At 35.3% G+C, this 20631-nt stretch overlaps 6 protein-coding genes across 9 annotated transcripts; 3 read left to right on the top strand and 3 right to left on the bottom strand.

Annotated features, from left to right (window-relative positions):
- Positions 1–697: 697 nt before the first annotated feature.
- LOC107217820 (NHP2-like protein 1 homolog) lies at positions 698–2014 on the top strand. The gene is made up of 2 exons (XM_015655495.2): positions 698–888; positions 1072–2014. Exons 1-2 carry the CDS (start codon positions 886–888, stop codon positions 1450–1452), a joined length of 384 nt encoding a protein of 127 aa, XP_015510981.1. The 5' UTR covers positions 698–885; the 3' UTR covers positions 1453–2014.
- A 240-nt stretch (positions 2015–2254) lies between these two features.
- LOC107217817 (chitobiosyldiphosphodolichol beta-mannosyltransferase) lies at positions 2255–4728 on the bottom strand. Its single transcript, XM_015655490.2, has 6 exons — positions 4362–4728; positions 3938–4280; positions 3611–3861; positions 3296–3469; positions 3099–3213; positions 2255–3016 (listed from the first exon to the last, which is right to left on the bottom strand). The coding sequence occupies exons 1-6, from the start codon at positions 4669–4671 to the stop codon at positions 2806–2808; spliced, it is 1404 nt and encodes a 467-aa protein (XP_015510976.1). The 5' UTR covers positions 4672–4728; the 3' UTR covers positions 2255–2805.
- A 199-nt stretch (positions 4729–4927) lies between these two features.
- LOC107217821 lies at positions 4928–6168 on the top strand. Its single transcript, XM_015655496.2, has 5 exons — positions 4928–5276; positions 5353–5488; positions 5592–5706; positions 5814–5931; positions 6027–6168. The coding sequence occupies exons 1-5, from the start codon at positions 5132–5134 to the stop codon at positions 6044–6046; spliced, it is 534 nt and encodes a 177-aa protein (XP_015510982.1). The 5' UTR covers positions 4928–5131; the 3' UTR covers positions 6047–6168.
- LOC107217782 (myosin-7) lies at positions 5992–10919 on the bottom strand. 4 transcript variants are annotated; one of them, XM_046730021.1, is made up of 13 exons: positions 10564–10919; positions 9476–10113; positions 8853–9401; positions 8406–8620; positions 8127–8289; positions 7696–7987; positions 7396–7628; positions 7171–7314; positions 6931–7095; positions 6651–6838; positions 6424–6568; positions 6232–6333; positions 5992–6128 (listed from the first exon to the last, which is right to left on the bottom strand). In XM_046730021.1, exons 1-12 carry the CDS (start codon positions 10697–10699, stop codon positions 6247–6249), a joined length of 2955 nt encoding a protein of 984 aa, XP_046585977.1. In that variant the 5' UTR covers positions 10700–10919; the 3' UTR covers positions 5992–6128; positions 6232–6246. The 4 variants fall into 4 exon arrangements, with proteins under 4 accessions (XP_046585977.1, XP_046585976.1, XP_015510930.1 ...); XM_046730020.1 differs by lacking the exon at positions 5992–6128 and having other exon boundaries at positions 6203–6333; XM_015655444.2 differs by lacking the exon at positions 5992–6128 and having other exon boundaries at positions 6203–6333; positions 6681–6838.
- Positions 10920–10965: 46 nt separating this feature from the next.
- Positions 10966–16023, top strand: LOC107217795 (transmembrane protein 64). The gene is made up of 3 exons (XM_015655459.2): positions 10966–11951; positions 12224–12385; positions 12816–16023. The coding sequence occupies exons 1-3, from the start codon at positions 11415–11417 to the stop codon at positions 12978–12980; spliced, it is 864 nt and encodes a 287-aa protein (XP_015510945.1). The 5' UTR covers positions 10966–11414; the 3' UTR covers positions 12981–16023.
- Positions 16024–16204: 181 nt separating this feature from the next.
- LOC107217797 (alanine--glyoxylate aminotransferase 2, mitochondrial) lies at positions 16205–20528 on the bottom strand. Its single transcript, XM_046730027.1, has 8 exons — positions 19683–20528; positions 19425–19565; positions 19144–19328; positions 18747–19059; positions 18205–18408; positions 17809–18123; positions 17217–17468; positions 16205–17119 (listed from the first exon to the last, which is right to left on the bottom strand). The coding sequence occupies exons 2-8, from the start codon at positions 19542–19544 to the stop codon at positions 16982–16984; spliced, it is 1527 nt and encodes a 508-aa protein (XP_046585983.1). The 5' UTR covers positions 19545–19565; positions 19683–20528; the 3' UTR covers positions 16205–16981.
- Between the last annotated feature and the right edge of the window lie 103 nt (positions 20529–20631).

Raw genomic sequence — 20631 nt, 5'->3', positions numbered from 1 at the left:
TTGAACCGTAGGGAACCAGACGCATATTGTCCATACATACGTGTACATTTAGAATTCAATAATTTAAGAAGCTCTACGAGTGGTCGGAGTAAAGTTCATTCATAGACTATGGTAAAATAATGTACATACATACGGTGTACCAAGGTCAAAGCTCCTCGAGAATAACGTTCTTGTGCACATTCCATATGGGGTTAGTTCGATCAGAAATCTCTTTTCAGTCCTGTAAAAATTTGTTAGAAATTTTATCATTCAAACGTTGACGCGTCCGTTTGTTTTTTTTTTTAGAAATTCATTAAGAATTGGTACAAATTTTTGTCATGCATCTTGTGAAATTAAATATCGTTTTACATGTTTTTCATACACTCGAAAAATCTCTTAAAGTACTACAATTTTGATAGTACTACAATATTTTTTATATATTTTCCAAGATCTGCAACTAAGACTTTTTTCTTCATTTCACACCATTATGAAAGCACAAACGAAAATCAATCGCGTGTCCATTTACTAACCATTCAAATCAGGGATTCAAACTCGTTTCAACCGGTTAAGAAGGCATTTAAAAGCTTCGATTCAAAAGGTATCATGCCGCAGACGAGTGCACTGCGTAGTTTCAGTTCAGGACGGCGATATGCTGCGGGAGCAGTGACGCGATCCTTTACAGATGAAAGCAACACACTGTAGACTGATACTCTATGCTTATATTTCCCAATACTTCCTGTGCATGCGTAGTTCAGTCAACGACGAATATACGTAATAGAAACGCGGCAACGTTCGGCAAAGTTCCAGGTTCCTCAGTGAAGCGATTTCTACAATTTATCGCCGAGAGGTTATAACCGGGTATTTCGATACCTCATTTCATTCCACAGTAACAGATATATTTAAAAAATGGTAAGTCCCAGTCACGTGTTACCGAATTAACTACATCCAGTACAAATTACACAGTCAACGCGCTATCGACAAGAGGTTATGTCGTTTAGCACGTGGACGCGCAGTGAACCGTACGAAGAGCTGCAAACGAGCGAATAGAATTGACCACAACCGCGTTTGATTTAATAAATGAATATTTTACAGACCGATCAGGTGAACCCGAAAGCATACCCGCTGGCCGATGCTACTCTGACAGCAAAGATCTTGAATTTGGTTCAACAAGCAATGAACTACAAGCAGCTTCGCAAAGGAGCAAACGAAGCTACAAAGACGCTTAATCGAGGTCTATCAGAGTTTATCGTGATGGCTGCAGATGCAGAACCTCTGGAGATTCTACTCCACCTTCCGCTACTCTGCGAAGACAAGAATGTTCCCTATGTCTTTGTTCGTAGCAAGCAAGCACTCGGACGAGCTTGCGGAGTTTCCAGACCCGTGGTTGCTTGCTCGGTAACAGTAAATGAAGGATCTCAGCTTAAGCCACAGATTTTGGCTATCCAACAAGAAATCGAACGGCTATTAGTGTAAAGGCTGTAATAAAAGACCTCCGGGAGTACCTGATTCTAAAAATTAAAACACCGCGGAATAAATTCGCATATTTTTCTACGCAATCCTGTTTTGCTTCTTCGTCCGAGGAAGTCTACCAGACATTATTTCAACGAAAATGAAACTGATTTATATGCATATGCATATGTATATGTATAACATACATATTGTAGCACTACAAATAATTGTATTATTACCAATATTTGAATATTATACCCATTTCTTTCAATACCATCTGCCGCAACCATTTACAAAACATTTTTGTGAATTCGGAAGGTCAGTAAATAAATGAAACTTTGTAACAAAAAACATAATCTTTTAACTACCTTTCGTAATGTCGCTCTACCAGTCATGTGATCAGTAACTTTGCTCATGGCTCGGCCTTTCATGAATATGACTTTTCAAACTTGGAATAATTCATGCATTTCACTACAAAGAAAAAGAAACATCTAGAATTAATGGCAACTGTTGTTCGCAAACGAAAATGACAACACTGAAGGTTGGTTGTAATTTTTAAATAAATACTGTATTGGTTCAAATATAAGATGATTTTGGATTTCAAAACTACGTATCAGAAATCATATTATAATAATACCTAAATAAGGGACATCTGGATATAAGTCAATAGAGTCTTCCAGTCATATGCAGTATCAAAAACCTGGACTCATATTTGAAACAAGACGGTGCTACTGTTCGTGTCTGCTCATCTATACACTATTACTATGTATTCCAATGGATGCTGTTTATTACATAGGGGAAATAAAAATGGATAAAACGTTCTAAATACAACATAAAACGTAACATATATTTGATTCGAAATTAATAATTAATATGGACTGAAGCAAAGTTAAGTAAACGAGATTATACTCTGTGAAATAAAACAACGATTAAAGCAATTACGATTAAGGTCGATAAAAAAAAATTTGCATACCCACAGCTCTTAAATGTTAACGTATTTGTGTAAAATAGGCCTCAATACTCCAAGGCATTGAAAAACTATTTTGTATATATTGTTAGAAAAATCACAGGTATGTAGTACACTAGAATTTTTGTCGAATAACTTCATTTCTAATAAATAGAACTTCTTCGACATAATTATAATGTTAATTCGGTTATTAATAGTAAACTAATCATATTATTTCATAGAAAACACACCAACCTTGAGTGATAATTAGTTACTTATACAACTGCGATAAGTTTGGCATTAATCGTACTGGTTCCTTTTTTTTCGCTTTGCGGTAAATGATTTGCTTCAATTGCAAAAGAAGCAAATACGTTCAGCGTAATTGTAATGAAAGTAATGTTCGCTGATAAAAAGGCGAGTACATAACTCATTTATGTAAAAAGAGGTGCTGCATTTTTCAACCAATGATTATGCCAATGTTCTTCTTGATAAAGCTTTAATTGCTCACGGAATTTTTTATCCTTGAACTGCTGTTCTTCATTGTCAGGGAAATTTTGAAACCATTTTATCAACAACTGCGCCAGATCGTTGCTATCAGAAAAAACCATGCCATTGCGATCGTGTACCAATAACTCGTTCAAACTATAAAACACGATTTATAAATAAGAACATGAGTAACTGAAAATTCTCATCATACTTTTCATATTGAGAAGCTAAAACTCACCTTTCATAGTTATATGCAAATGCAGGAAGCCCACTGCCAAACATGTCGACCAATTTCATTGGCAAATCTATTCCACTAGAAGAAACATGAAGACAGATCCCCAGGTCAGCGCTAGCTAAATATACGCAATGCTTTTTATAGGGGTGGAGGTCATGTTAAAATAAACTGCTGAAAATTTTTGTTTTCTAAATGCTTACCTAAGAGCTTGGGATAGTCTATATTTTCCAGCCAAGGTGTGATGACCGTAATGTGTCGCCAATTCTTCCGATCCATGATAGCCCTGTAGAATTCTTTCAGAGGTCCTTTCCCTGTTATAAAACAGATGATATCTGGTAAACCATGAACCTGGTTCAAACAGTTGGTTTCGTATTCTGAAAAACAAACAATTCAACCGTTATAGGTAATAATTATTATCAAGCCAAAGCAAACGACATATTTTATTTCAGGTGTACCATGTTTCAGAAAATGTTCATCGAATCAAAGGAACCTTAAACACCTGGATGAAATAATACCTTGCAGAGCAGATATCAATATTTCAAAATCTTCGTCTGGTGTCCAGCTAGTGCTGGAAACAATCAAGGCAGGCCTCTCTTTCTTAAGGGCAATCTCACCATTTTCCAAAGTTTCGGTAAATGCTGTTGATTTTTGATCTTGGCCACACAGCTGTTCATACACTTTACTCAATTTCAATAGAAACAGATGTTTTTCAGCCAGAGTAATACTATGAAATTCTTCAGACGGCCGATCATACAACACCTTGGCTCTGTAATTGTAATTTTAAAAAATTAAATAAGTGCAAGACTAGTTGCTCAATAATTAAACTACAAATAAGAATTTACCTTATGTTCCATCTATTCTGAAGATCTGCTCTCATTGCTTCACTAACGCAGAGATTACTCTTTGCCTGTCGTCCAAATGAGAATTCAACACGTCTTGTTACTTTAACAAATATGTCGTCAGACCCAGAATTCAGAGCCTGTATAGTATGAGCATAATTATGCCAATCTATAGTGAACTGAACGCCGGTCAACGTACAGAAGAGCCAGCATATTGGAATGGTCGGTATGCCAGGTGGATTTTGCAATATCAAATAACTCGAACGTCTTTTGGTGAAAAAAGTTGCCAAAAGGGTTACGCATTGCCAGATCACCTTTATTCCATACGATAGCAAACGAGGTAGCCCTACAGCAAAACAAAATCAAGTAACAGTATTAATCATCAAATTTGTGTAAGAGCAGTGGAAATGGTAAAAAATGTCTGTACCCTCTGGCAAATTCGGAACAGGCCTCATGTACCATATTTTGACCTTAGGATGTTCCCGAAGTTCAGTGAGCGGGTCGGAACCGGCGTAGCCTACCACGTCGACCTCGTAACCTTCCTTTGCAAAGGACAACGCATGATTTTGCATTCGAGGACTTCTGCCCACGTCTCCGAGCACAACAACGCATACATTTTTAGTCTTTTTCCTAGTCACTAGCCAAAGTATTAAAATAATCAAGGCTGACACTAATACCGTACAAAATTTGTAGTAGTAATAATAATATGACTCTAACAAATACTCCATAGACAGCATTCTTGACTTGTTCAAGGTGCTTGTGTCTGTAAGACACTGAGATCAGTGCTGCGAGACAACTGGTCGTACTCAGTGCTCAGAACCTAGGGAAAACAAAAATTGGCCAGCCTGTCAGGCGTTTGTCATCTTATTTCAGTGCCTACAATTAGACCATAATGCTCGTAAGTCGGTCATGCCTGGGCTGAGTTCAGAAACCTTACCCGAGTGAACTCGGATATCATACTGTCTCTGTCTAATACATGAGATTAAACAAAGACACGACGATACTTGAGTCACTCGGGTAAGGTTTCTGAACTCAGCCCTGTGTTTATACCCGTGGTCTTAGTGACTTAGTAGGCCCGTGGTACCCGTGGTCATATGCTTCTTGGTCATATGTGAATTCAAATTTTGTTTGAAGTTTATAGGTTAAGTTTGACCAGCGCGTGTCTTTATTATCGAATGATCGTTGAAAATAATATAAATGGAAGTCGCAGATCAAAATCCAGATTTAGTGATAAACTTGCTGTGCCGTCACCGAGAGTTAGAGAATGACAATGACTTGAATCGCGAGACTCTTATCAAGATTGAACAAAATGTAAAACTGAAGGAACTGCAAAGTTTACACGGTGATTATCCCGAGATAATGTGCCTATATCATGCGTTTGAACTTGCAATAAATGAATGACATTTCGTATGTTACAGACAGACAGCTCCAAATCAAAGAGAATATTAATAAAAATTTAAAAAGTATTGTTATGCAGAAGCATGGATTGCAAAAAGTCATTGATGGCTCAAAAGACAATGCACCTAAGTTGCCAGTTACGTATAAATATAAACAGTCAGTAAATCTACTATATTTTACATTAATACTGTATTGAATATTATTAAGTAACTCTAAACCTGTCACAATACAGCTTCTACTTGTTCACTCAATTTTCTAGAGAAGCTATCAACTTCGTATCTGACGCCATTAATTTTGTCAACAAATTTTCGGAAATTCAAAAATCTATTGAGCCAGAAAATGAAGTAGACGTAAACCAAATGTATAAGAAAATTGTAAGTCATATATCTTTGTTTATATCTAATGAAAAAGCATTTCTGCTTGTCAAAATAGTATTTTACATGCAAAATTGACTTTGTGTTACATCTGTATTTTCACTTAGAACACATATGGTGAGTCTGTGAATCAAGAATTGAGCCGGTGTAAAATTCGCGTTGATCAAGTAGGAACATTTAGGGAGAACACGGAAATAATAACAAACCACTGCCTTCTCCCTTGCGGTGAGTGTTATTACTACCATGCTTTAAAGACACTGAACGGTTTATACAGCTTATAATCAGGTCGGACACAAGCAAAATATTTTAATGCATTTCAGATGAGGATCCAGGCTTGTAGATGAAGAAAGATTGAAAGTGTGATGCTGCATAATTACATAATTTTACAACAGTTTTTTATACTTTTATAACAACTTGGCCAACTGTAACAAATGGATAATACATGATTATATCTTATTGAAATGTTGACTCGTCAAAGCAAAACCTATAATTATTAGGATTCTTATAGATTTTGTATTTATTCACCTATTGACCAATATTTTACACAGTTCCTAGACAGTCATCGGTCACGTCTAGCTCGTTATCCAAGCCTAACTTTAATAGCACCAAACGTGGATCTACGATGTCCTGAAAATGAGACGTATCATATATGTGAAGACATTTCTCCATATACAATTTGAACGAAGACAAATACTAATTGCCTTTTTTGTATATTACCTTAAAATGCGTTGTAATTATTTGGGAATCATGAAAATTGTTGAATTGCAAGGCATATTGAGAGTGCTGTTCAGTATGGAACTCTGACCCGCCTGTATCTTTCTCAGGTTTCTCTGGTTGATTCATCCTCAATGCCAATCTTTCTCTAACAAGGAAACAATATAAGTTTTTATCAATTGATAATGACTCAAAAACAAGAACGTGAGAAGCCAAAATGCAAGCACTACATTTTTTCTAGCCCCAAAATCCGTATATACCTTGCCAAAGTTAATTTCTCAGCTGCAAGTTTGTTTTCTCTTTGTGCCAATGCTTCTGATTGCATTTGTAGCTGACCAAAGTATGCCTTGTGCTGTTCATCAAGATGGTGAGCTTCTTTCAATGCTCTAAGACCTTCTTCTCGTTTTTCTAAAGCTGACTGGAAAGCAAATATAGAATACATTATTACACCATTAAGTTACCAAGCGGTTCTACATATCACAAGCAATTAAGTATAGTCCAGTTTATAACCTGAGTCAAATCTTCGAGTTCTCTGGCACGGAGTGTTAAAGCATTTTCTTTTTCCTTGATCTTCTGTTTTTCTATCTGAAGTTCGTTTAGCCTCTCTCTCCATTTCTGCCTTTCTCGGTTGGCCGAATTAGTGGCATCACGTGCTGTGCAAAGAGTAGCCTCAAGCTGCCAGAGTTATGCAAAATATCTTTATTACTGTACAATTTGCACATGTAATAAGTAATAAATATCGATACCTACCTCAGCTTTGGTTACATCGTCGTTGTCGAATTTTAATCTCTGAATTGTTTCTAGTCTTGCTCTCTCTGTTGCGATGCTATTCCGTTCTTCAGAGAGTTGCTTAATCTGGCGCTCCTGTTCTCTGATCCATGTTTCTTTCATTACCTTTGAATCAAGAAAAATGTTATCACCGTACTGGTGGAAATACATGTAGATATATTTTCTTGATACACTTGGATGACTTACTTGTATATGATTGCGCTCCCACTGAATATGCTGGTCCAGCAACTCTCTGTCCCGAATAAGTGTTTCCTCTCTACTTTTAAGTCTGTTTTCAGCCTCTAAATTTTCCTCAGTATGTCTATCAAATTCAGATATCAAACGTACAGTTCCACCATCCAAATGCCGCAGGGCTTCAGCCAAGTCCTTACGATCTACTTCTAGAGCTTCATGTTGTTTCTTTAAATGCTCTTTCAAATCTAAAATATTAATAATCCAGGTCAATATTAGCGATACATTGAAGTGTCTAGGTCACTCGATCTGTACCTTTTATTTCGTCAATATGCTGCTTTAGAATATATTCCTTGGCTTTGTTACTTTCATCCATACTATTTTCGAGTTTAATTTTCAACTCCTCAATCTCGCTAATTGTATTTTTCATGACTTGCAGTGTGTCACTAAGAGTTGCAGTCTGAATGGTGGCACTATTTATAGTTTGTTGTTCAATCTCTTTGGCCTTACTGATGTTTTGAATAGTTTCTATATACTCATTTTGTACCAGCTGTATATTACGATGTTGCTGGTTTCTTATTTCTTGTATTTGTTTTATGTGTTCCATCTGTAAAAATTCACGTAATTCGTTAAAATTTTACAAAAAGCACAATTACTATTACATTTATTATTACATAAGTGACAACAAGTGGTGTAAAAAAATATTAGTCACAAGTCCAAATTTTTATGTGAGATTAGCATTGTACCTTAAGGTTTTCTAATTCCTCACCATGTGCTATTTTCAGACTTTCTTGCTCTTCTTTCATCTTCTGTATTTTAGCCCCATAATCAGCTTCTGCCGATTCTACATCCTGGCGCAAGCGCTTCTCTAATCTCACTGATCCTTGATTCATTATTTCTATTTGCCGCCTGGAAGTGAAGAACAACCAAAGTGATAAATGTGTGGTTGATTTAAATTATGACATACAGCATTATCAGCTTGCTAAAATTATTTGGAAAAATTTTGTGATGATGAAATTACTTACATATAAGACTCTTCAATTATTCTGATTTCTTTTGAGTGCTGATCTTTTAATTTATCAATAATATTTTCAAAGTCAAGTTTCTCGGTTTCTAATTTACGAATAATTACTTCTAATGTGTTCTGATCTTTTTTGTTTTCATCACTGCCTTTATTTAAATCGTTATTCTGAATCGTTGGTGGCATGAAGGGGACAGAAATAGGTTGTGCTAACAATGCCTGAAATAAAAATAGGTATGATATGTATGTATGTACATCATGCGAAATGTAAATATAACACTTGAAGCAATTATTTGGCTGTTGAAGGTTGTAGATAAAGTTACATAATTTTTTGCGAAATTCATTTTTCTAAAAAATGGACACAGTGTTTTCATTCGTTCTTTATTTCGTGAAAGAGTTAAATTTTGTATTTCAAAACAAAAAGAACAGAAAAGGAAATAATAATGTGTACCTGAAGGTGGCTATTTATACGATCTTGCTGTGCCTTCATTTGTGCTTCAAGCAATTCTTGTCGGTCAATTTGACGTTTTATGAGTAGACTAAACTGTTTCTCTTGATCATTAAGCCTTCCTCTTTGGCTTTCAATCATCTTATTTAACTGCTCACTTTGTCGAGACAACGTCACTGCTGTCCTCAACTCATGCTCCTGTTGTTGCAGGGATAACATTGTTGCCTGCTGATCAAATTGAATGCCAGTCATCAACGACAAATGTCCAGGATAATTTTGTAAATGATCCAAGCTTGATTGAGCTGGAAGATCTTCAGGATTCTCAACTCCTTGATCGCGTGATGTGTCTAATGCGTGAGCAGTATTCAAAGTTTTGTCCCCAGACTTCGTTATGGCCGGCGTAACGTTTTTGCTAAACTTTTTCGAACCACCTAGCCACTCAGGTAAATCATCGGATGGTAACTCTGGATTGCTTTTAACAGATTCACCAACTATCGTTCTAGCATCCTTTAGTCCAGAGGATGATGGGTAATCCAATTTCGATGCGGTTACCTGACATAGTGATGGGTGAATGAAATTGTAAGTCATTCCACAATGCAGATCTTACTAATCTATGCTGTGCCTACCTCGGTATTCTGTACTGTAGATGTCTCGGATGCCAAAGTTGGGGAAGAAAACATCCCGAGAGGATCTATAATCCCGCCAGAGCTTCTCCTACTTCTGCGAGATTCTCTGGGAGCAGAAAGGGTAGGCGCATATCCTATGGAATTTGGTTTTGACAACTGCTCAGACTTTTTTTGAATCTCTGATATATCTAATCCGGCAACAGTCGTATCTTTAAGTGGAACCTTATCCTTCTCTCTGTTACCAAACAGATCCTCCATCAGATATGATTTTTTCGACTTGTCCCCAGCTTTACCAGATCTATCAGTAGTGCTGGTTGCTACTGCATTATTGGTAAGTATATTACTTCGTGGAAGGGGGATAGCTTTGCGTATCTCCTGAGTAATTTCAGTTAAAATTGATGGTCCACTCTGATCACCTGACTTTGCTGATAATTTGTCAGCTGCTGCTACTACATTGTCGACTGATGAAATTAACTTCGGTTGAGATTTGTTTTGGTGAGTGTTTGATTCCAAAGCATCATTTCCTTTTATACCAAATAAATCTGACATGATACTTCCTTTTATATTGGCACCAGTATTGGGCTGGGAGTCTTCCTCCTCTGAGAGCAGATCCCCCAATGGATCATCTTCATTAAAGTCTGTAAATGGAATATAATCAAGAAATACTTTTTATGAAGTCATACATGTTGCTATTTTTTCTATCCACAATACACATCTTGAATGAAATCATAATAATGGATGAGACATTATTAGCAACACAACCAAACTACGCTACCTTTAATTAAGATTTATCAAGGGAATGACATGTGTCTAGTCAACTGGAATGCTAATTAATTAATTATGCAATAATTATGCAACAAGAACTGTTGTTTGTTTCAGTATAATTAAATTAAATTAAACTATGAAAGGTTGCATATCTTTAGCTCTCCGATACATAATAATTAAACAACATAGGTTAATTGAAATACGTTCCATGCATTGTCCAAATTACATCTGTAAAAAATTAATCGTTGTGGATGAACAACTACTATAAGACAAACAATTTTTCTACACGGAAATAATACGTAAATTAAAAGTTAAAAGCGAACCATGAAACACAACTTTCTTCTTTATACCAGAAGTGGCTTGTGTGTTAGATTTCGAAATTTCTGGTCCAGCAGAAGAATTTTTCCTCCTTAATAACGTCCCAAATAAATCGTCCTCCAGGTCGTCCAGGGCATCCATTTTCGGTGAGACGTCTACGTCTGATGCAGACACACGTTTGTTCGGCCGTTTCAACTTAGCTCAAAACTCCGAGCCCGGCAGGTCCGCCGTCTGACAGCTCAATCCCAACGTATGACATGACGTGTTGTGTTGTACTCAGCGTCTCTTACAGGTTTCCATGACAACCGTGATGTTGCCCTTTCCCCCACGCCCTTCCTTCGCTTGTTTGATGCCCATCAGCTGGTATCATACACAGCAATCGGTGTTTGTCGTATTCGCGGCGGGCGTGTGTGTGGGTGGAGTTGGTATCCCCTCTGATCGAATGAATCGTTAGCTATACCTCATTTAATTGTTTACCTACAAATTTGATAGGGTGTCGCCAAAGTCCGATGGGATTGTCGGCTTAAACCGTACATACATGAAACCTGAACAATGCAGAGCCCGTTTTCGAGGTTAGACCATTCTATCTGACGTCTTCATCCTCCAAGAATAAGTTACAATACAAATCATTGCTGCAATGGCGAACCGCGGAGTTACGAAAGAGTTACTTTACTCGCACAAGGAAACAGTAAATATTACAGTCAAAGACATTTAGTATTGAATTTAAATACGTGTCAAGTTGCCGGCTAGACCTCGAACAAATTTCACATCAACTAAATATACGTGCAATCCAAGTGAACAAATATAAATAGACAAGCAAACGATAAATAAGTAGTAAGAGGAAAACCCAGTTAAGATGGATGTAATTAGCATTGAAAGTGGTGACAGTGGAGTAAGAACGTTTAAAAACTCGCACAGCAATACGATACGTTGCAATTGCTTGAACTCAAATTCTCTGTGCTACATACTAATCACAGTTGCGACACTAGCTTTTCTTGGAGCAATAGTTTTCATATGTCGCGACTATATAAAAATACTGCTCTACTGGATAGAACACCAAAACCCTTGGCTTGTCACGATTATTTTCATTGGCCTGTTCACTATTGTCTCATTTCCCATAGTCATCGGCTACTTGTTTTTAATAGTCGCCAGTGGCTACTTGTTCGGCATTATAAAAGGCATAACTATGGTTATACTGGCAGCAAATTTAGGCATAGCCATTGCCCACGGCACACTAGGTGCGTTGTCTTCAAGGCTGCCGATCGGAGCTCTACTCCAGAGCGACACAGCGAGAGCAATCCTACGAGTAATATCGGGCCCTCAGGCATTTAAAGTTGTCCTTTTTGCCCGGCTCACGCCAATTCCATTTGGCCTTCAAAACACCATATTTGCGGTAAGCCCAAGTCCGATAAAGGTAAAGCCTTATAAATTGCTCAGATCATCACAACTCACATTTCGTTTACTCAAGATAAGACTGACATGTTAAGTCTATGCTTGCTTGACTGATCGACCCATAACATCAATCCATTGGGACGTGCAGCAATTTTAATGAAGTTCAGAATAAATCATGATTCTCTTCTAAAATTATTTATATTTAGCGGTTTAGTTTAACAAATGGTGATATTGCGATTACTACCTTTCACTATTCCATCAACTTTTTTCCAGGTAAGCAATATTACCGGGTTTCAATATCACCTAGCTAGTGCGCTTGGCCTACTTCCTGCTCAGTTGATAAATGTTTATTTGGGAAGTAGTTTAAGATCTATGCAGGATGTGCTTGAGGATAGATCCACTGCAGCCACAGGATACACAGTATTTTGCTTCCAGGTAATGACCATGTTTTCTTTTCTTTACGAACATCTTTTTATCCCAGTTTACACAGTCTATTGTATTCAAAGGCATATGGGAAAGTAAAAAAGAGAGGAGTGCTCTTCAAGCAGTTAAGTGTCCATTGTTGACAACTTTTTTTAACTTGAACAGCTGAGTAGTAATTTTAAATTGAATCATGTCAAAGTTGGAACCTGTGTTTTGCTCTTTAACTATCTAACTGCTCTGATGAATACACATAAAATTTGTTGTTCTGTCAACCTCCAACATTAATAAAATCCAATTGAGATTTGCTGTATTGAAATTCTAGCACAATGAAATACTTGCAACATTTGGCAACTTTTTTAACTCAACTGACACAAAGTTCTATTTTATATGACTAAAAACTAAAATTTTTAATAAAATTTTATATCCATTACTTATTTCTTAGATTCTCATTGGTGTTTCGCTGATGGTTTACATAGTACAGAAGGCACGCCGAGAATTACAATTAGCATTGCTGGAAGCTGATCTGGCATCAATGGCTGATACTCCGCATTTTCTTCTTGAAACTCTTCCAGATTCAAAAATGGTTCTATCCAATTTCATCGCTTAATCATAAAAGTCAAGTACTATTTCAAGGTAATTTTAAATCTGCTAAGTTTTCATAATTTACAGATTGCATTACTTTCAAAATAGGTAATCTCTTCCATTTTGGAGAAATATTTGAAATCTTACAATATGTATGCCACATACATGCTGTCATAAGATATTATAGTAAGAGAACTTTTGTTTTATGTACAAATGTCTTACGATTTTTTGGAAAACATTATGTACATATTGTTACTGCATAAGCATTTAGCTCGTAACAAAGTCAGTACGAGAAAATCAACGTAACTTGCACTGTCCTTGAAAATGAAAATAAGTAGAAACGTCATAACGTGATATCTGTATTATACAGAATAAAGATTTTAGAGAATTAATGTAGGGACAGTGGTTAGGTAGGTAATGGTGGATATTTAGAATGGAAACACAAGTGATTAACAATGATAATAATCTAAGATTCTGAACAAACGAGATTCTAACGCAATGGCAAAAGCTTTCAGGATTTTGAGTTCATTACATATTCAGATACCGATCATTGAACAACAAAAGCCATGTCATCAGAGCCGATAAATAAGGTAACAATCACATTTTACAAATAATTTTTAAGTACAATACCCAATAAAATATGAAAACTTAAATGAATTTTTTGGCGACATGATCTCCAAATTCTCAAAGTCTGTTCTACAAATATTTCTAAAATATGTGCCAAACTTTACTGATGGTGTAAATGGGCGTTTGTTAATCGACAATTTTCTATACACCGACTGATGAAATAGCTAAACTCCCAATTTACATTACACAGGTGTAACATAAATTTATTGATTTATGGTTTTTTTTTGTTGTCATGTTATACATATTGGTCCAAAAGAAATGATTTTGCATTTACTAACGCTTTTTTTTCATTTATAAATTCCTTATTTCGATCTCTTCACCATTTGCTATAAATATTATGTAAATACTGTTTATTCAAATGCTTATGAGTCTGTGAAAAGACACAGGTTTTTTGTCACATTGAAGTGATTAAAATAATTCAACAGTAATTAAGTAATTACCGGAACCAGTATCAAAATAAATAGTGATATATCATAACCCGGCAATATTTGCAGGATTGGATCTCTCTTGAGCATATACTATGACTAATTCGCAGTTTTATGACAGATGTTAATATAATTTACAGGATACAAATATACTATTGAGGCGAAATCTTATCTTATACCCATTACATTATCGTTTAGTATACATCATAAGTGACACCGTAAAAATAGTTTTGGTACATTAATTGGACCTGCAATAGTTTTCCCTCATTAGTTACAAACTTTCGCTATTATGTGTAGTATTCTATGGTGTCAGCGTTATTTTTTCAGACATGCATATTTGAAATTATTTTATAATAAAAAATATGTATTTGATTGGTTACACACAATTAAATTCTCTTGTACATACAGTTCAAGCAATAAATATAACGAATCAAAAGTTGATCACTGTTTGTACTTTTTGATCGTGGAATCTGTTATATTTTGATTGCTAAACAACTTCATCTTGAAAAACAATTTGTATAAGAGATAGAAAGATTATGCTGATTATTATTTATAGCAGTAATATATGGATTAGCTGTATGTATGATTATTGAAGAAGGATCGAGACGCTTGAAGAAAAATAGGATCCGATAGCAATAATTATTTTTCAATGAATGTGGTGCAACTCTGTCAAATTGAGAGGGTATTCTAGTCTAGAGGCTTAAATTATGGATGGTTTTGCGGGTTTGTTAATATAGAAAAATTTGCATATTTACCATTCATTTTTTACATTTTTATTGATGCTGCAAGAACTAATCAAAAAAAATTTGCTTGAAAAAAATAAATATTAAAAAAAGTTATGGGCCTCTAAATATATGACCATGAACAAAAAACGGGTTGCGGCAGTTGACGTGATTTCAGTGCTCTCATTCATCCGAAAGAGAAATGAAAACAATTTTCTTGATCAATAAGAATGTCATGACCGGGACCAAAGAGAAAAAAAAAAATTAGAGAAATGCCGACTGTCTGAAGGGAAATTTAATTTTGCACTGTATTTTTTTAAGTTTTCTATTTTTTAGACATAGTAATAATAATAATTTGGTTATTTTTGAAGTCCAGGCTATAGAGAGATATATACTGAAGGTCCATACTAAATTTGAAGTCGGTGGATTTAACAGAACTTGTGATTTTGTGACAATCAGGTTGAAAAATGTGGTTTCGAAATAAACGTATTTAAAGTTAATGCGTTTAAAATTTTGACCTTGGTTTTCACGTTCCTTTTTGTATCAGATAAAATGGAAATTTTCCTTACCCTTAATCGGCGATTCCTCGAGCATCCAAGAGGCCTTACGCTGCATTCGTAACTTTCTCATAGGCTGATCTTTCTGGCCTTGAACTTGGCTCTATTGAAGCATACACCATGCATTGTTTCACTCAAGTGCTCATAACCTTCTCAAATTTTGTAAATCCCTCATTGGCTTTGGGCCAAAATATGCTTAAAAGAGGTAGCTACAATAATATGCAAAAAAATATCAATTTTCTGAAAATTTATAGACTAGAAAACCCTATTCAATTTTATGTGTCTTCTTATAACCATATTGTTTTAGTGAAATGATGATTTTATGCATTTTCAAAAGTTGTGATATCTCTGAATTTACACATACTTATTCCAACATTTTGGGCTTCCAAAAAGTCTTATTTTTGACTATTCGTTCAGTTTTTCAGATTAGAAATTGACATGATATAATAAAAAAGTAAAAATCTCCCAATGATCAGATTTAGTTTGTTCTCTGAGTCGATAAAAAAAAAAAAGAAAATTCAATATACAGTTGTATGATCACAGTAAATAGCATACGCGTTAATGTATTAATAAGTTTTAAATAATTGCTTGTATTCGATTCATCTGTTGTCAATATAAAATACGTATTTCTGATCTACACATTTGCATATGTGTAGATTTTCTCACTAAAAAAAAAAAAAGGAAAATCATTAGCATAGGTATATATTATTGTTGAGAAAAAAAAATATATATTTTCTCGTGGAAACGGGTTCAAAAGTTTCGTATAGGTATAGAAATACGCCTTATAAAATTTGAGCTTTTAATATTAGCATTAAGAGGTTGTGCATCGCACTTTTCTATTTTCCATAAAAATTATTTAACCTTAGATCACTTTTAAAACAGTATCATAAAATGATAAAAAGCCTTTTTTGTAGAGCGTTCAATTCTCTATAAAAAGATGTCTGTGAATTTTTTATCCTACGCATGTTAGCTAGCTATAAAAATCAGAAAGAGCAAAAACCACTTTTCCTGTGTTATTCTTATGAGCTCTTTGTGTTAATATTAAGAACTCAAATTTTATAAAGCGTTTTTTTAGACCTAAATGAAAATTAACCTGATTCCAAGAAAAAATTTTTTTTTTTCAACACCCTAATATACATATATGGTAGGTCTGCTTTCGTAGCGTCAATTTCGAAACCCACTAATGAAATATGTACATTATTTAAATTGCAACGCTTGAGCAGTAACTATGCAAATCAATTGGAATATATAATGGATTTTATGTATATATAATATACGTATCACATGTAGTATATTTGTTAACTGTCAGGTTTAGTATGAGTAAAATATTTTCACTGTGGTGGATATTCGAAACGTAAAACGTTCACTCACAGTTAAATTTAATCAAATAATTATTTATTTTTAAAAAGTTATAAAATGCCTTTCTCGGCAAATTAATTGATAATTGAAATGTGTATTGTGTTTTCAGTGTTTCCCAAATTGTACGTATATATGCTTATGAAATAATAAAATATTTTGTTACTAATCTTATTTTTTACTTTTTTCAATGTTAATGTAAATATTGAGCAGGTAAAATTTTTTATGAAAGATACAGCAAAGTAATACAAATATGATAAATTAGTTTCTAGGATGAAAAATTATTTTAAAAAAATTAAAGAACCACATGAAAAAAATTTTGCATAACCAGTGTGATTATCATATACCGTTACAAAATACATACTCCTTATTTTGCCAATTTTGAAGTTTAGATTTCTTAATTGCTCGGTTTATTACCTCAACTGTGAAATCTGCGTCCGCTTTTGTGATGCACATTGGGGGTTTTATTCTCAGTACCTATAAAAATGCATGTCATTCGAATAATTTTCACAATAAAATTCATTTCCTTTCCTATGAAAGTGAAATGTGAATTAAAAGAAATAATGTAACTCACATTCGCGTAAAGTCCACCTTTCCCAACAAGCACACCCATATCTTTAATATCTTCAAATAAATTGAGCATTTGGGGCACTGGCAGTGGCTTTCTAGTTTCTGGATTGCAAATTAATTCGACGCCAATCATTAAACCTTTCCCCCTTACATCTCCAATTATCGAGGGATGATCCAATTGTAAAGCCCCCAATCTTTCGATCAAATAAGTCCCCACTTGCAGCGCGTTTTCTTGGAGTTTTTCTTCCGCAATGACCTGTGACATGCAGAAAAAAAAACGATGAGCTTACCTTAAGTAGATGACACTTACTTTGGATCCCTTTAAAACAGGCTTGAACTTTGTTTGTTTCGAATAAACAAATGAATCAATCATTTTGGAGGTCAAGCGAAATAACAACTGCATTTTCTTCGCTCCCATTAAGGCCTGCATAACCCGGATACAGACTTTCAGACCTTGTGAACTCGGATGTGAATAATACATTCGAATAGGCCTAAGCTGCTTAAATTTGTAATTAAAATAAATCCATTATGCTTCAGGCAAGTTGATTACCAACACATAATATCACAAAGGAATTCAGTTATGAATTTAGACTGACATTTAATACTGCGGATCCTATGGCGCAGGCCACTGGATTACCACCAAAAGTGTTGAAGTGAAGAGCTTTCTTCAGACTGCTGGCAATTTCTGGTTTCGTAACAACTGCGCCCATAGGAAAACCATTTCCTATACCCTTTCCCATGGTTACAATATCGGGTTGAACCCCATGACCTTCGAATCCCCAGAAATTTCCTCCTGTCCGACCAAATCCAGTTTGCACTTCATCGGCAATGCAGATACCACCATGATGATGGATGAGATCGTAAGCTTTACGCAAGTATGTTCTAGGATATTGCACAGTTCCACCAATACCCTTTAACCCACAATGCAATTAGGTTTATAGCGGCAGTAGTGCTTTGTATGTGTATAGCTACATTATTACAATAATTCTCACCTGTATACTCTCTGCTATGAAAGCAGCAACTCGCCCGTTATTTGGAAGGCTGAATCTGAAAATATCTTCTAACTTTTCAAGGTATTTATCAGAGGCGGCGCAATTTCCATCATCACATTCGCATTTTCTCTGACCAGGTGCAAGTGGGCTATCCCGACACCTTGATCCACCCCAAGGACCACGATAGACATCAGGGTTTGTGACCTATAACAAAAAGATATCAAACACATCATGAAAATAATTTGCTATTCATATGAATGATTATCAAATAATACTGTGCTGCAGAAAGCTGGAGCGTTAATTGGAATGTGCAAATGGAGAAACTGCCTGCTTATTGAACAATTCAAAGTAATTTGATTATATCATTAACAGCAGAAAGCACACCAACATTAGGGTTCGTAACGCTGCTAATGTGCCCCATGTTAACTACAACTAACTTACCGCTCACAGTATTTGGATATGCAGCAAAGAAATCGGGATTATTCTCAATATATTATAAAATCCAAACGGGAATCTGAATCCAAACTGGAAAAGGTACCAACATGGATGTATCCAGCAGGTGGAGGCACGGGATATCTCCAGGTTGACATTGCGGTAGAGGCTGCTGCTGCTTGGCTACCACCATGATAGGAATTTTTCAAGGAAATGATGTCATAAGCACCGGTGTGAAGACGAGCCATCAGAAAGGCGAGCTCCGTTGCTTCAGAGCCGCTGTTGACCAAGTAAACAACTGACAAGTCTTTCGGGAGTTTTTCCACCAATTTTGTCACATACTCGTGTAAGCGAGGCTGCATATAAATCGGTGTCGTGTGTCCAAGGCATCTCATTTGATGCGACGCCGCAGATACCACTTTTCTGTTTCCAAAAGTTAACTCGTTAACTCCCAATGTGATAAAAGTGATTTTAATACTTAAGTAGGAATCAGTGAGGGTAACTTACGGATGACAATGCCCGATAGAGACTGTAGCTACACCAGCAAACATATCAAGATATCTCTTCCCCTCATGGTCCCAGAGCCACTGACCATATCCTTCGTACATCATGAGCGGTTTTTTGTAGAAAGGAACCTGACAGGGTGCAACGTGGGAGGAAATTACCTTCTTCACAACATCATAGCTTTCACCCTGCGGAATGGAATAGTAATTCATTAATATCACATTCGTATCTGTGGGCAACTCTCTAAATTTGATAAGCTAATACAAAGGTTTAGGTGACTTTACATGGTACACAGAAGGTTGATGATCACATGCTGGCATTTCTGGTATTCGTGAAGAGCTCAGTCTGCGAATGTGAATCCATTGCGATGTACGCCAATCTATAAAAATTCTTCTAGCAATCATAATTACTAATGTTCCGTGGATCTGCAACAACTTAAAACATCAAATATTTGCTTCCCGTAATCAGATGAGCTCCGTCTTAACTGAAAGCCACTTTCGAACTAGATTACTTGTTGACAAGTCAAGCAGTTAGGTCATTACCCATAATCTGTATGTGCATACTGTAGACTGGCATTAAGCTTCAAACCAGACTTGGAAAGGTCATTAATGTTAACTGCTGCATAATTGTGCATCAGACCATTTACGTACGAAAGTGTCAAGACCTTCTATTGTATTACAGGCACAAGTGTAAAATACGTATACCTTATAAGAGGTCATATTAATCGAGGTAAACGAGTTAGTACACGTATACTGATAATTTGTATCTACAATAGATAAATAATAACGTGTTCAAGAATTGAGACCAAAATTAGTGACGTACTGAACGTTGATAGTTAGCAGTTTATTATTTCCTTTTTGAGAATAAATTTTTTGCTTTTTTGTTTACCAAGCTTACATTCGCACATGCTCGAAAATTGTTTCGATTCTTTTTGCACATAAATTGAAAATTAAATCTGTACAAAAATATGTTAGTTTCGAGATAGTAAGATTACAATAAATTATCTGTCAATAATATATCATAAGATAATCACTGAACGATTCGATACGTAGGTCAAATTTATGTTTGCTGCATATAATATCCAGAGGTTCAATTTTTTGATAACTTATTTCTCGCGAGTATGTAATTTATATTTGTTCCATTCTTATAATTTATCCAAATTAGAGTAATAATCAATGTTTTCATTGATTACAGAATAAAAACCGTACAAAAAAAATTTTCATTAAGGCAAACATAAGACGAAAAATCAAAATAATTAGATGCTTAATAAAATGATTGATGATATTAGACGTGTTGTCTTGCTGAACTTTCATTGAATATGGTTTTTAAAAAAGCGGTATTTGAGGCTTTTATGAGATACACCATCTCTCTTATCTTAATCGAACTGATCATTTCACATTAAGAAATACTATTATTGGGAGGAATAAGATTTTTTTTCTGTATAATCATCATAATGTAAGGTTTATCAATATTTTCTTTTGTATATGTCTT

The sequence above is a fragment of the Neodiprion lecontei genome, chromosome 2, assembly GCF_021901455.1.
Source record: "Neodiprion lecontei isolate iyNeoLeco1 chromosome 2, iyNeoLeco1.1, whole genome shotgun sequence".
NCBI lineage: Eukaryota > Metazoa > Arthropoda > Insecta > Hymenoptera > Diprionidae > Neodiprion > Neodiprion lecontei.
This window is presented reverse-complemented; position numbering and strand designations above follow the sequence as displayed.

What these genes read in the sequence shown, in the direction of transcription:
- LOC107217821 (XM_015655496.2), top strand. Translation starts at nt 5,132, where the DNA reads ATGGAAGTCGCAGATCAAAATCCAGATTTAGTGATAAACTTGCTGTGC. An exon ending in GGAACTGCAAAGTTTACACG is followed by an intron (nt 5,277 to 5,352) that starts GTGATTATCCCG and finishes CGTATGTTACAG; the next exon opens with ACAGACAGCTCCAAATCAAA. An exon ending in CCACTGCCTTCTCCCTTGCG is followed by an intron (nt 5,932 to 6,026) that starts GTGAGTGTTATT and finishes AATGCATTTCAG; the next exon opens with ATGAGGATCCAGGCTTGTAG.
- LOC107217795 (XM_015655459.2), top strand. Translation starts at nt 11,415, where the DNA reads ATGGATGTAATTAGCATTGAAAGTGGTGACAGTGGAGTAAGAACGTTT. An exon ending in TTCAAAACACCATATTTGCG is followed by an intron (nt 11,952 to 12,223) that starts GTAAGCCCAAGT and finishes ACTTTTTTCCAG; the next exon opens with GTAAGCAATATTACCGGGTT. An exon ending in ACACAGTATTTTGCTTCCAG is followed by an intron (nt 12,386 to 12,815) that starts GTAATGACCATG and finishes CTTATTTCTTAG; the next exon opens with ATTCTCATTGGTGTTTCGCT.
- LOC107217797 (XM_046730027.1), bottom strand. Translation starts at nt 19,544, where the DNA reads ATGATTGCTAGAAGAATTTTTATAGATTGGCGTACATCGCAATGGATT. An exon ending in ATCAACCTTCTGTGTACCAT is followed by an intron (nt 19,329 to 19,424) that starts GTAAAGTCACCT and finishes TCCATTCCGCAG; the next exon opens with GGTGAAAGCTATGATGTTGT. An exon ending in CACCTGCTGGATACATCCAT is followed by an intron (nt 18,409 to 18,746) that starts GTTGGTACCTTT and finishes TTTTTGTTATAG; the next exon opens with GTCACAAACCCTGATGTCTA.
- LOC107217817 (XM_015655490.2), bottom strand. Translation starts at nt 4,671, where the DNA reads ATGCTGTCTATGGAGTATTTGTTAGAGTCATATTATTATTACTACTAC. An exon ending in CAGAATAGATGGAACATAAG is followed by an intron (nt 3,862 to 3,937) that starts GTAAATTCTTAT and finishes TTACAATTACAG; the next exon opens with AGCCAAGGTGTTGTATGATC. An exon ending in TTTGCATATAACTATGAAAG is followed by an intron (nt 3,017 to 3,098) that starts GTGAGTTTTAGC and finishes CGTGTTTTATAG; the next exon opens with TTTGAACGAGTTATTGGTAC.
- LOC107217782 (XM_046730021.1), bottom strand. Translation starts at nt 10,699, where the DNA reads ATGGATGCCCTGGACGACCTGGAGGACGATTTATTTGGGACGTTATTA. An exon ending in CTACAGTACAGAATACCGAG is followed by an intron (nt 9,402 to 9,475) that starts GTAGGCACAGCA and finishes TCACTATGTCAG; the next exon opens with GTAACCGCATCGAAATTGGA. An exon ending in GGGAGCGCAATCATATACAA is followed by an intron (nt 7,315 to 7,395) that starts GTAAGTCATCCA and finishes CTTGATTCAAAG; the next exon opens with GTAATGAAAGAAACATGGAT.